The sequence below is a fragment of the Ambystoma mexicanum genome, chromosome 6p (genome assembly GCF_040938575.1).
Source record: "Ambystoma mexicanum isolate Mex_15411 chromosome 6p, UKY_AmexF1_1, whole genome shotgun sequence".
NCBI lineage: Eukaryota > Metazoa > Chordata > Amphibia > Caudata > Ambystomatidae > Ambystoma > Ambystoma mexicanum.
In genome coordinates this window covers 1,462,147,092-1,462,161,802 of record NC_090935.1, presented here as the reverse complement: position 1 = coordinate 1,462,161,802, position 14,711 = coordinate 1,462,147,092, and the positions used below count along the sequence as shown (strand labels likewise).

The following is a 14,711-nucleotide window of genomic DNA, read 5'->3' as shown; positions in this document are numbered from 1 at the left end:
CTGTTAATACAGTTGAAGCAAAACCCTCTCTTCCGAAGGTCGAGCCTGCATCTCGTTTTGCACCCACTGGCAAGATACCTAGTTGACTCTACCAGAGATTGCCACTGTGGTGCCCCATGAGCTAAATGGGGACAACACATCAGTCGCCACCATAGACTGGACTTCCAACTGTCAACATGGTGCCCTGTGTTCAAAGGGGTGCCGCGCTTCTGTCACCTCTCCAGGCGCAGGACTCAGAAAAGGATACGTGGTGCTCCCTGTACAGCAAGAGCATGGCGGGACTCGCAGTTTGCAGGCCCGTCTCTTTCTGTCAACGGGCCCATCGACAGCTCCTGGGCCACATCAGGTATGTGGCATGGCATAGAATCTCTGCTGAGCCCACAGCCTGCACTATGCGCCCGGGTCACATCTGGCATGTGCAACCTTGGCAAGTGTTCTCCAGGGGCCCGCCCACATTTAGTGTTTACCCAGGCCTCACCTGGCATATGCAACCCGGGTCAAAGAATATTTGGGGCCTCCCTGCTAATCTTGACGAGCTGACTTCCCACTGCTGCCCGGACACCTGTGCATGCTGTTGCCAACTCCCAGCCAATCAGGTGCAAGCCCCACTTCACTCCAGTGCCTCCAGTAGTTCACCTCCAACAGACACCCCAGCACTCAGACAGCAACTAGGCAGTCCTTGCCAATCTGCCTGCAACAAGTAAAGAGCCTTATATGTTTTACTTACATTTGTTTACAAAATGTTCACACTCTAGAGACAGCACATACTTTTTTTTAAACTTATGCAGACGCTTCATTAGGAGTAGGTTTTCAGAATTAGGGTAGTTAAAATGTTAAGATATTTGTGTGTGTTCATCCCAGGTTTACAAAGTATGGATACACGTTGGTGTACTGGGTGTGGTTTGGCTTACTGCTATCCAGGGCAAACCTGGAGGCTCTGCAGACCTTCACAAGCACGAAAAGAAGCCACACACAAGCGACATTGTAGTTCTTGAGTCATCCCGAGTTTGCCGGTGTCCTGGGGGTAAATCCGCCAGGATACCAGCAAACAGACCCACCGTTACCGGCGCCTGATATCCCGGTATTACCAGGATATTACAGGTGCCGGAAACGGTAGATAAATTCCCATTCCATGGAGTCCATAGGTCTCCATGGGTGGATTACCAGTATTGGTGGCACCGTTAATACTGGTGCCGGTAATACCGGCAGTTTTTTGCTGGTGGGGGCTAGATTTACCTCCAGCTCTTGGCTCACGGTAAATCAGTAAACCCCCACCGGCAAACTTGTATTCTGCTGGTCTGGAATAGTGCCAGTATATGGAAATTCCATCACTTTGTTTCCAGACCTGCAGGGTCATAATGAGGCCAAATGTGTTGTCTCCGGGTTTGCATATTCTTGTGTTAGTGTATGAATTTAATATTTCACTTTATTTAGATGATTGGGACCCTGTCCTTGCTCCCTGCTTTTCTTCTACCCTGCCTACCTACCTACCCAATGTGGCACAACCTGTGGGTGACCCACAGACTACACAAAGTGTCTGAGCGCATGAGACAGGCAAGAGGAGGGGCAAGGAAGTTATCAACTTGTACAAAAGTATAGTGAAGCGCATCACCTTGCCCGCCTATGCCTGTCTCTCACTTAGTATTCCCAGAAACTATTCCCCCACTACATTTAGTAAACAGTGTAGCTTTTGAATTTAAAGAGACAGCCACCTCGCTTGCATTATTTTCAAAATGGAGTTTAAGGGGACTCTGCTACCTCTCTCTCTTCAGACGTCTTATTCAAGGAATGGGTAAGTACCCCAAGGAGCTACCTCTTACCATGTTTCAGCCATATACTGTTTCCAAGTTTAAGGGGGGCAAGCACTGATCTAGATATGTGACCCCTAATCCTACATCACTAGATTTACACAACTACAAGCAAGCTCCAGACCAGTTGCGCCACACTCTAAAGTTAGTGTCTTTGTTCCATATAAATTACAGTAAATTCGAACAAATTCCAATTATGATATATATATCCTTTACTGGTTTGTTGCCAACACTTGTTTCGACCTCCTACCAAGGTCCTCCTCAGGATGTTCTCTATAGATCCAAATCCTTGCTCAATCCTAATGGTGGCTCTTCACCATACTAGTCTTAATTCTGTCATGGTTACCAAAAATATCTATTTCCGACTGATTCGTTCTAGCACACTTTATACCTTTCTGGTATTGCAATATTAGGTTCAGCAACACGCTGTCAATCTTGGGGTTTGGTTCCCACTTCCCACTGTCCTAGTAGACTGGGATTTCCCAAAATGGAATTCATCTGATTCTAAATCCTCTGTGCTCACAATTTTAGATTTATGGTCTACAATAGTCCTTTGACTTTGTATCTTTTCATTCCAATGTCGAGATCTTTATAGATCTTTCTGTGGATATTTTTGGTAACCGTGCCAGAATTAAGACAAGTATGGTGAAGAGTCACCATTAGGACTGAGCAAGGATTTGGATCCGACATTACTATAGAGAACGCCCTGAGGAGGACCTCAGTAGGAGGTCGAAACACGTGTTGGCAACAAACCAGTAAAGAACATATGCGAAAATTGGAATTTGTCACAATTTACTGTAATTTATATGAAAAAAGACACTGGGCCTCATTACGAGTCCGGCGTTAACCGAGGCGGTAAAACCGCCTCGGTTAACGCCGGACTCGTATTACCATTCCGCCTCCGTGATTCCCGGAATTACCGGGGCATTACAACCCCGGTTTTCCGGGAATCACGGAGGCGGAATAGTGTAAATCCCCATTCCCATTGAGTCCTATGGGACTCGATGGAAAAGGGGATCATGGAAACACCGGCAGCATCTCGTAATGCTGCCGGTGTTTCCTCGTCCGCCTGCATGCGGGAGGTGTTAAACCCGCCAGGTCAGACCTGGCGGGAACATCACCTCCCGCCTGCAGGGGTCGGACACAGGCGGTCCGGAAACAACCGTGGCGGCGGGTTTACCGCCACCGTTATTTCCGGACCGCCTGGGTCATAATGAGGCCCATTGACTTTAGGGTATGGTGCAACTGGTCTGGAGATTGCTTGTAGTTGTGTCTCTCTCTTAAGAGTCTTTACGTTCTCCCTCTACACTTCATCTCTTTTCCTTCACTGGGCCGACTTTTCCCAAAGCCACACCCCCTGCTCATTCCTTCGCCCACCTTGGGCTTGACCCTTTACGATATGGGTCTCAACCCTTCCCCGGTGCCTTGGGCTAAGCATCCCCTCTCTTTACTTCCTGATCTTGTTAGCTTGCCACCTGTTTTTCTGCCTGAAATTGCCTTCTATCTGCTTCTAATGTCCACCTCCAACATCCTGCTGATGTCCAAACCCAACCTCCTCCTGATGTCTCACACCTGCCTCCTATTGATGACTGATCTTCCCCACTCATCTCTAACCTCCATTTTGCGCCATTCTCCCACTGAACATCTTCCTTGTTCTCCCACTCCCTATAGGATCCTTCCACCAGCTCCAACTTCAAACACCCACCCACTTCTGTCAAGGACCAGGGTTTACATAGTGACTCAGTCCTTCCCTGAACCTCTTCCTTAGGTAATGGTTTGCACCTGGAGCCTCTGAGAGCCTATGATGAGAGATGGATTTCTTGCAGGTGTTATGGTGCATGATTTAGGGATTCTTGAATGTGGGGGGAACCACCTTCAAACGTTCAGCCTGCCATCTTTGATTCTTGTTGTCTGTCTGATTGTGTCCGCTTGAGGATGTGGCTGGGATTTCTTTGAGCCATCACTGCAGCAGAGAGCGGTACACCAACTCTGCAGGGGTACAGTTCGAAAATATGATCGCATGTGTGCGATGTTTCTCCTTATGTGCTTGGTCACATCATGGTAAAAGAATATAAGAAAATATATTAATTGACTCAACAACCTAAGTTTCTTCACCACGTAGGGCCTCATTACACGGATTGCGGTAAGGGAATAACGATACCGGTAAGGGAATACCGGTATCGTTAAAAACCCTTCCCAATTACGACCCAGCCAACTGCAATTAGCGGCACCGCTAAGAACGGTGCCACTAATAGCGGCTAGTCTGCAGGCGCGTGACCCCTCATCCCGTAAATAGTGGCATGCCGCTATTAGCACACCATCACAAGCCATGCGGACATGCTAATAGCGGCATGGAACAGCCCCAAAAAGCCCATACCGGCATGGCGTAAATACCGGCATCGCGAACCACCCGCTTAGAGAAATTAGCAGTGTTCCCACCTGCCACAGGTGGACACAATCAGCACAGGTGGAGGCAATGGAGATTGTGTCAGCACAAAAGGAGCACACCACACCCCTTCCCACACCCCTTCCCACACCAAGATGGTTCCAATACTAGCAGCATTACATGGGCTGGAGGACATGATTGCATTGCAGCACCAACAACAACAGGCAGCACAGAGGAGACGCAGGAGGAGGAGGAGGAGGGCGAGACAGGCACAGCAAGCCCCACCAGTGTACCTAGTAATACCACAGAGGCAGCCAGCAATCCCCAGGATCCGAGCCAGTCCATTCAACCTAACCCCTGAGCAGATACACACCCTGTACCGCCTTGACCGGGATACCATCACCAGAATCGTGGACATGATACATGACGACATTGTGAGCCTCATAGACATCCGAACTGCCACCCCCCCTCTACTGAAAGTGGTAACTGTGCTCCATTTCCTGGCCACAGGCACCTACCAGCATACAGTAGGGCAGATGCATGGCATCTCACAACCAGTATTCTCACGCACGCTGACTCAGGTGCTCGATGCCCTCCTCAAGCACACAAGTGAACACATATCCCTGCCACGGGCTGCCCAGGAGATCTCCCACACCAAAGTTGGCTTCTACTCACTGGCAGGCATCCCAAGTTGCATCGGGGCCATTGACTGCACCCATGTGGAATTGGTGGTCCCACATTACAATGAAGCAGTCTACGGAAACAGAAAGCAATTCCACTCCATCAATGTCCAAATGGTATGTGACTCAAACAAGATAATCACACATTGGTGTGCCCGATATCCCGGATCAACCCATGATTCAATGGTTCTGCGGAACTCAACGATACTACGCTACATGGAGCGACAAGCCGGGCAACGTTCGTGGCTACTTGGTGAGTAGCAGGGCAAGCACATGGCAGTGTGCTGTGGGTTGTGATTGGGGGGGAAGAGATGCATACTCCATCTGGGTGTGATTGGGGGGGTGAAGAGATGCATACTCCAACTGGGTGTGATGGGGGGGGGGGAGAGATGCATACTCCAACTGGGTGTGATTGGGGGGGAAGAGATGCATACTCCAACTGGGTGTGATTGGGGGCGGGGGGAGAGATGCATACTCCAACTGGGTGTGATGGGGGGGGAGGGATGCATACTCCAACTGGGTGTGATTGGGGGGGAAGAGATGCATACTCCAACTGGGTGTGATTGGGGGGGAAGAGATGCATACTCCAACTGGGTGTGATTGGGGGGGGAGGGAAGCATACTCCAATTGGGTGTGATTGGGGGGGGAGAGATGCATACTCCAACTGGGTGTGATTGGGGAGGGGGAAGAGATGCATACTCCAACTGGGTGTGGACTGTCGTCTGTAGAACAAATGGACAAACAGATGTAGGCCAATGTCCACCAAGGTAGGCCACAATTGACCGGAAACAAAACAACATGCAATTTGAAGCAACACAACATTGAAAACAATCCAAGATGCCAAACATGACACATCCATCCACATGCACATTGCACATCATACCACACCCCATATGACACAAATCAGCAACATGGCAACAATATGCGATTAGAAAATTTGCGCTGCACAACATCACTACAGCTATGCGCCCTTGAGAGCATGCGAAGGGATCACCTCTAGCCATTGTCCTGAACCACACCCCACACCACTACTGAAGTGACGCTTCACAGCATGGCGACATCGATTTCAGAATGGCAGTACACTAGCAGTGTGGTACCAATTTTGCCTGGGCCCAGGAACACCTAAAACTTGTCCACACCCAGGACATGGCAATTACTGGCAGAGGCATGCATGGTGCATGTCCACTTGCAGGGACTAGCTCACCTTCTCAAATTGCAGTTAGACAGATCGTCTCCACGCATGCTGGGATTCGTGGATGCCAATCACAATGCAAAGTGTGATATGTACAGGTTGCACTTGAGGTGAACAGTAACAAGTCCCCATTGTTCCACCCATGCAGGTGATGCTGGCTATCCCCTGAAGAGGTGGCTCCTTACCCCTGTACGGAACCCACAGAACAGGCACGAAGAGGAATACAATCGTGCACATACCTGTACCCGCGTTGTGATTGAGCAGACATTTGGCCTTTTGAAGACACGGTTCCGGCGCCTAAGCAGGTCGGGTGGGGCTCTCCTGTACGGCCATGAGGAGATGGCCAAGATCACCATGGCATGTGTCATGCTGCACAATATGTGTATCAGACGGAATGTGCCACTGCCCCCTGACGTCGAAATTCAACCACCAGGGCCGGTCTTACACCAGATTGCACCCCAGGCGGGAAGCATCGATGGCACCCCCCTAACCCCGACCCCAACAAAAATGACAGCCAAAAAATGTGTTACAAGTGTTGTCGCCCATGCACTTGCACGTTCTGAATGTCACTGGGCCTAGTAAAATGGTTGTTTTTGTTCTCCCCTGTTCCCCTCCCTTGCCTTGTGCTCTGAAACACTTGTGCACGAGCGCAATATAAATAAAATATCAATATCAATAACCATTCTGTATATCTTTTACTAATTGAGGACACAGTAGAACGTTTGACTGCCCCATCCGTTCCCCTAATCACCCCCCTGTTACCTATCTGATTTGCCCCCTTAATTTGGCATTCAAATAGTTTAGTTCCCTAATGTAGAAGGCATTCTGTCTCTCAGATGCCTCTTCTTGCCAATCTGGGTAACCCCTCCGCCCATTGTTTTCAGTGAATGTTTTCTTTCCTTAATTCTAAGGCGCGCTTTAAGTTAGTTAACCTGCCGGAGTGTTGGATCATTCTGGATCCGCAGTGCGAAATTCTGCCCTTGATGTGTTGTAGGCCCTTGCTTATGCGACTGCCCATGTCCATTATATACACACAACTGAGCAAACTGGGAATCCAGCTGCTACAGCTGTTTAATTTGGGTTTATAGGGCTCTCTGATTCATGGAAAACATTAAAAAAAACCTTGCTCTTTGCAGCCAGAGCTCTCTGCACCTTGACAATCCGCTCCATTCAGTAACAAGCTTTACGAGTGGCTTTTAGTTGGCAGACTTCATGGACAATACTGACTACCCTGGCCGAATCCCACTGCATATGTGTGCCCCACTCACGTTGCAGGCTTAAGGGCCAATAACGAACGCCTTGACAGACTCCCCTCTCTGCCCCGTCACTCTATTATCCTCTATTAAATCAGCATCACAGTTTTTTTACATAGCCCGAGATTCTAAAGAATGTGCTGTTTAGGAGCATTGTAAACAACAGGTGTTCATAACCCAACACAGTGCTAGTCAAAGGTTTTTTTGCTGAGCCCCCCCCCGAGTAAACTTATTGTTGCTGAGCCCCTTCTTGATTAAAATACTGTTGCTGGGCCCCCCAAATGCCACGCATTTCCCTTCAAGTGTACACTGGAAGTGATTTGCGTGTTTGCGGCCGTCAGACTCTCAGGCATGAGACTGAGTCTGCATGAGAGTCTGACGGCCGCAATCACGCATATCACTTCAAGTGTGTACTATCAGAAAATACTTGTAAAAATAAAGAACCATCACAAATATATCAAAACCAGAGCCGTTAATTGTTTTGTAAGGGCCCAATAGCGTCCAGTGATGCCATCCCAGCGGTGAATAAGACACTCATTGTCTGACGGCTGCAATCACGCATATCACTTCAAGTGTAACACTTGAAGTGATATGCGTGATTGCGGCCATCAGACTCTCATGTTGTTCCATTAATGCATTATGCAGCACCCGGGCCGAGCCACGAGACATGGCCTGGGTGCTGCATTAATGCATACTTGCCAACCCTACAGATTTAGGCAGTAGGCTACTGCTTTTTAAGCAGTCCTACCGCCTACAGATTTCAGTGACAGATCCTACTGCTTTTTACAGTGGCAGGTCATTTATGTGACTCTAAGGCAGGCTCCTTGACAAAGCATGCAACACATTAATTAGTCTGTCTGTGCAGTGGAATGGTAGGTGATTACTTTGATTGGACTCAGACCAATCCACTGACCTGACAGCTACTTGACTATGCCCTGCACTCTCGCCTGGACAACCCTTAGGTGAACCACCAGTGAAGGCAAGTGGCTGAGTGTAACACCATCACAAAGCATATGCCTATCAGACTGCGGGGGGTACCAGTCGCCATGCCATTCAGTGTTCAACTTGCAATAAATATGTACTGCCTGGACTCCAGCTACAGAGTAGGGGCAAACGTTGCCTATCCGCTCTGTGTGATTACCTTCTGTGAACTTAGGTAATTGAATTTGGTGTTAAGTTACCATTCAGAATTATACATTTTTAACATTTGAACATCTTTCCATATTGTGCTGTTTGATGGGTTGTGTATTTTAGAATGTTTTAATGGTGCCAACAAAGATGTAGGATTTTTGAAATTTCAAAAATAATAATTCCCATAACAATGACATCACAGGAAAATACAAAATATACAATGTTGGCACCATTGAAACATTCTAAAATACACAACCCATCAAACAGCACAATATGGAAAGATGTTCAAATGTTAGATTCAAGAGTCTGACGGCTGCAATCACGCATATCACTTCAAGTGTGTACACTGTACTACAGTACTACAGTGTACACACTTGAAGTGATATGCGTGATTGCAGCCGTCAGACTCTCAGGCATGAGACTGAGTCTGCCTGTCCTGAGAGTCTGACGGCCGCAAACACGCATATCTATATCACTTCAAGTGAGCTGCCTGACACAAAGACCGGCCCTGGCAACCATCTGTTGAGGATGATGATGGGGATGAGGAGGGAGGGGATGGGGCTGCAGGTCATGCAAGAGGCGATGCCCAGGAGGGACGCGATGTGCGTCAGCATCTGATCAACCAAATATTCTGAATCACATGGTTCAACTCTGTTGGATGGATGTGGGTATTAGTGCACTGGTGTTTGTGGTGAAGCGCACAATGGGCCCTGTCCCCCAATAAAGTTCACATACACAATGATGAAGTCCAAGCCTGTGTCTTAACTTGTCACCAGTGTATTAAACATATTTTGAGAAGGAAAAGTGCATGGCCCCGAATATGCAACCACCCTTTCCCCCCTCACCCCACAACACTCCCAAAACACCCTTTCCCCCCTCCCCCCACAACACTCCCAAAACACCCTTTCCCCCTCCCCCCACAACACATCCATGTGTGGCTTGCACAACGTTGGTGTCGTACTGCACATGTGCCAGCTAGATCCTGCTGGCCCTACTTCCCATGCCCATCACCACCATTAGGAGGTTGGGAGGGTGTGCGCCTCATGGTGCGCAAGGAGCGGCGGCGGGGGCTTGTCTGCCTTGAACTTGCAGAGGAGGAGGTGCCTCGTTGTTTCTGTGGTGGTGGGTACTGTCGGTCCATCGCGTCCGCTATGCGGGTGAGGACCTGCCTCAGTTGTGCATCTCCTCACAGAGCCTGTTGGTGCAGGCTTCCATGCCCTCCCTCGACTGCCTAGCATTCTCCCTGAAGTCCTACCTCAGACGGGCTGCCTCATCTACATGCTGGCCAGCCAGCGCTGTAATATCCTCCTAGCGCTGCCCGATGGTGGCCAGGTCATGGCCACTGTGTCCAGCTCGTGGGGTGGCTGCTGCACCTTGGTGTATGTCTTGGCCATCAGGTGAGAGCACCTGTGGGCTCCAGCACCCTGCCATGGTCTCGTCGCCAGACTGGCCATGGCTACTGGATCGTGGTGTTGGCCGTGGGCTTGCTTCTCTGGATCCTGGGGGTTTGCATTTGCATGGGCAAGTCACTGGTCTCCTCCACGTCAGACAGTGGCGCAGTGGCTGCTGCCTCACCAGTCAAACTGGTGACAGCAGAGAGTGGGCCCTCTGTGGGTGTTTCCTGTGTTGGGGGGATCACAGCCGTGGGTGCAGCAATTGTTGCAGCCGTAGCTTCAGGTCTTGGTGCAGTGGCTCTCTTGCTGTGTTTGCCCCTCTGCAGGTGCTCACTCCTCCCTGTGCCCCTTGATGTGGTGGCGGTGTTCCCTGTCTCCTGTGCCCTGGCTTGTTTTTTGGCAGGGGGAGCTTGTGTCGCTGTCGGTCTGTGAGCCTATGTGGGACAAAGAGGGGGATGGCATTGGTGATGGTTCAACGTGCTTCATGCAGATTTTGTTCATCATGCTGTTCTGTGCATTGGGACTTCATTAGTGGGGATTCAGGTCATGGGGCTGTTGGGTGGGTCATCCATGCCTGGGTCTGTGTGGCACGAGTCTGTGGTGATGCGTGCATGTGTGCGTGTTGGGGTGTGACACTCACATGGGCAGGGTTGTGTGCATGTATGTTTGTGGCCGCATCCATGAGGTGATTATGGGCTCACATTTGGGGGGTGCCTCACCTTGCACAGTGCATTGTTTCATGTGTACACTCACCTCCATCTGATGTTGTGGGCGCACCACGCTCCATGTCCCCGACTCCCTCGATGGATTCTACACCAATCGTGCTGGTGCAGGTCTCCTCCCACTCCCTGAGTTTGATGGGGGAATCAGCGCCACCTCCTGTGGCCATGGCCAGCTTACGATTTGATGACAGTATGCTGCGGACCTGGCGGCGGAGATCATCCCACCGTTTCCTGCAGTCTTTAACGGTGTGGGTGGTGATGCCCACCGCACTGACTTTCTGGGCCACCTCTGCCCAGATGGCCTTTTTTTTAAATCAGGGTCTTATGCCGCATGTCAATCGCGAAGACAACATCCGCATTTGCAGCAAGGGTCTCCGTCAGCATGATCAGCTCCTAATTTGTGAATTTCTCCTTGTGCTGGTGATCTGCTGTTTTCTTGATTGCCTTGGGCATTGTGAGGGGATCCGTGATGCTTTGGTATGGCACTGGTTTGGAAACAGGTCCTGGGGGCAGAGGATGGCAATGAATTGTGTTTTTAAAGATGGCCGCCGTGCTCTTTCCCGTTCCTGTGCGATGACGCTATTTCCATTTCCGCAATTTTACGGTGACCGCTAATAGCGGTGACCGCTATTTGCGTGTTGCTGGAGGTCAGAAGTGCCATCAGCACTTTTGTCGGTGCCGCTAAGGGTCTTTTTGGGGTCTTTAGCGGCATGGCGGTAGGGTCATTACCGGCATGGCGCTGTGCTCGTGTCCGCATACTCATAATGGCACGCAATTAGCGGCCTCTTGCCAAGGCGGACACGTTAATAGCGCCATGCCAGTAAGGGCAGTATTTTACCACGTTCCGTGTAATGAGGCCCATAAAGTTGATGGGCAGAAATTAATGTGCTATGTTGACTGATATTAAATTCACCACAGTGCGTATATGTCTCACCATACCATACTGCACCTCTGCGTCTGCGTGCCCTCAAGTCTCAAAGATCCTGGTGTCCTCTTCTGGGGCAAATTCTTGTAATCCCAGTAGCTTGCCACAGCATTCACGTCAATAGCGTTTACAACAACAACAAAAACAAAGGCACTAAACACCAATTGACATTTTAAAAATATGTCTATTGTTTATATTGGTAGTGCCATGATGGTGAAATCATGAATTAGATATACATTACGGCTGGTAGTCACAGATGACAGAACACACTGGCGACAGAATAGGTTTAATGGATGAACATGGAGTGCATGTATTGTTACTTTCTCTAGCTACCTGGCGTGCATTATACAATGATGACATAACAAAGACTCCTAAATGTACAGCACTTGCTGTGACGAAGGCAGGAGGCGAAGTGTCTGTATTTTCTTCTTCATTGCCTCTCTCTATGAATAGTTTTTAACAAGCATACCAGAACATATGGGAAACATATTTTAAAATGATCAACTGATATTGAGTACAGCTATTTGGCAACATAACTTCTCCATTACATAGATCCTGCAGCCGAATCACCCTGTCTCTAGCAAATACAAGAACATCATTAGACATTCAGGAAATGTGTCATTGCAATAATTAATCAAGCATAACTGATATAAATGCTGCTGTCATAAAGAGTGAAAGTTATGTTCATACCGGGGTCCCTTGGAATTGCTGGATTTTCTTGTTGATGATTGTTCCGCTTGTGGGTATTGCCAGCTGCTGACAAGAAAAGAAGAGAAAAGTTTTCAATAACGTGTACGGTCTTACCGAATTATTATTACCATGTTGTGGCAGATCTGAAAGTTCCGTTATTTCCTGGGTGGCTTCCTGCACAACTTGCTCCTAATTTTGAATCTGCATTTAAGAACATACATAGTAGCATGCCTGGCAAATACTATAGCATTGGGAATGCACTCCTGCCTATTGCATGTATTGGCACCTTTAAATGAGCAGGCTTGAGCCAGAGATGAATAGAGAGCAAATGGAGAATTGAGAGGGATAATCTTAGCCTCATCGCTTGGGTTTGGTTGCTGAATCACTTTCATCTGGGAGCCACAACTGCTCCCCAACTCTGTTATTTCTGCTCATTGGTTTATGGCGGTACTATGCAGAAGATGTTGTTCTGCTGCAGAACTTCTAACAGTCCACAAAGAAACCCCATTAAAATATCAAAGTACGAAATATGGATTTTAATAAGATGCAACTGTTTCTTGATCTGGCAACCCAGAACATTGGAAGGACCTCCTTGCAGGTGTACAACATGTTATATTTAACATGATTGTATCTAATTCTCAATAATGAAAGATTCATTCTCAGTCATAAATCCTAGTTCTGGGATGTAACAATCCAATTACAATGATGTCAAAACACAATAGTGAATGTGTTTATGAGACACAGGCAAACAATTGGTATGTGCATGCTTGATCGAAAAACATTTGACCATTTCAATTTGACCACATTTGTTTGATCATTTTTTCTGTCAAATTAAATAAAATAAATATATGGGGAGGGGTAAGGGAACAGATGAAGGCAGGGAGAGTGGGGGTGGGTTTCAGGGGCTCTCCTCCTGCAATTTCGACCAAAAACAAAATGACCAAAAGAAATTAGGTCAAATTGGAAAAGGTCAAATATTTTCGATCAAGTAGACCTAAACCAAACAATCAGGTCCAATGCATTCCGGACTCAAGTCCATCCTCGAGGGCCAAAATCTGCCTGCCTAAATCCATCTCATGCCATGCCTTCATAACTACTACAACTTGCAGAGTTCTTTCCCATTTAGTTTCAAATCTATGGTGCCGCAAAAAAAAAGCGTGTACGATTGAAGCTGCCCTGTGGCATTGGACCTGATTGCTTGCCTGTGTCTGATAATATTCACTATTGTTGTAACCAGCTTGTTACATACCAGAAGTAGGATTTATGAACTAAAATGGATCTTTTATTGTTGAGGATTGGATACAATCATGGTAAATATCAGAGGTTGTGCACATGTAAAGTACTTCCAATTTACCAGATCAAGAAACAATTTGCGTTGATATTTTGCCCCCAGTGCAAGGGGGGCAACTTTTGGCTACAGGACCAAATAATCAACAGAATAGATTTAATTTCAACACATTAATTCTGGCGCCCACTCCCCGTTTTTTTAATGAGATCACATCATGAACACAACACAAAATATCGATGTTAAATCTCAAACTCTGAACAGATGTTTTTAAACATTTAAAACATTTCAGAGTCTGCCCTCAGTTTGTGGTAAACCCATTGCGCATATGATTGGAACACTTCAGTGAAATCATTGTATCTAGATAATGGCAGGAGAAAGAAACAATTCTTTCATAGTAAAAGTCCATGGGCCTCATTACACGGTAGGCGGTAAACCATGGCGCTATTAGCGCCATGGTTCATGCCGGTAATTTACCGGTACCGCCTTGGAGGAAAGGGGAATTACCGCCCTATTCCAAGGTTGGGAAGGCGGTAATTCCTCCTTCCTCCATTGCCCTTCCCCATTCCCATTTTTGCCCCATAGGGCATAATGGGAATGGGGAAGGCGCTAATTACGGTACCGCAAATTGCGGTACCGTAATTATCTCCCTGGTCCCTTTGCGGGTTGGATTTTTAACGCCTGCAATAAGCAGGCGTTAAATTCCCCAACCCGCAAATGGACCTCGTAGTAAGGCGGTAAGGATTTACTGGTACCGGTAAAATACCGGTACCGGTAAACCCTTACCGCCTACCGTGTAATGAGGCCCCATGTTTCCAGGTTTAATGGCTGGAGCATGGGAAGATGTCTGCCCCTACAGTAAGATAAGAATGGGCAACAAAGGTCTATGGCCTACTTTATGCTGAACATGGTTCCATGTTCCCAAGTGGAGACAGCTGAACAGTGGGATATGGAAATCTGTCTGAGAAGGTGGCTTGGGGTAGGGAATCTGTTTTGTCGAGGTCTCCTCTGTCGAGGGCTCTTCTCCCATAGGAGACCTCTGACATACACAGAGGAATTAATTGTATGTAATGTTATGGGGCGCAGGGGTGTTCTGTGCCCACAAGCAACCACCGACCAGACCTCACCTGCAGGTAGGCCAACTTGCAAGCACTCAGTGTCATCAAGCTGCTTCCCACGACAACAGGTAGAGTGTGAGCTCCTAGTATGTAGTTGGCACAAGGTTTCACAGCTTGTACAAAGGTT

At 48.1% G+C, this 14,711-nt stretch overlaps 1 protein-coding gene across 4 annotated transcripts in view; it reads right to left on the bottom strand.

The window, feature by feature from the left end:
* MFHAS1 (multifunctional ROCO family signaling regulator 1) overlaps nucleotides 1–14,711 on the bottom strand; it is a 666,381-nt gene that overhangs the window by 106,174 nt on the left and 545,496 nt on the right. For 3 of the 4 annotated variants that reach the window (XR_011280404.1, XM_069626262.1, XM_069626264.1), the window contains exon 5: nucleotides 12,182–12,247. Coding sequence is in view for 3 of the 4 variants with exons in the window: in XM_069626262.1 (XP_069482363.1) it covers nucleotides 12,182–12,247 (66 nt within the window). In the remaining variant the exon portion in view is untranslated. The remainder of the gene's footprint in view (nucleotides 1–12,181; nucleotides 12,248–14,711) is intronic. The other variant, XM_069626263.1, reaches the window with a different exon arrangement.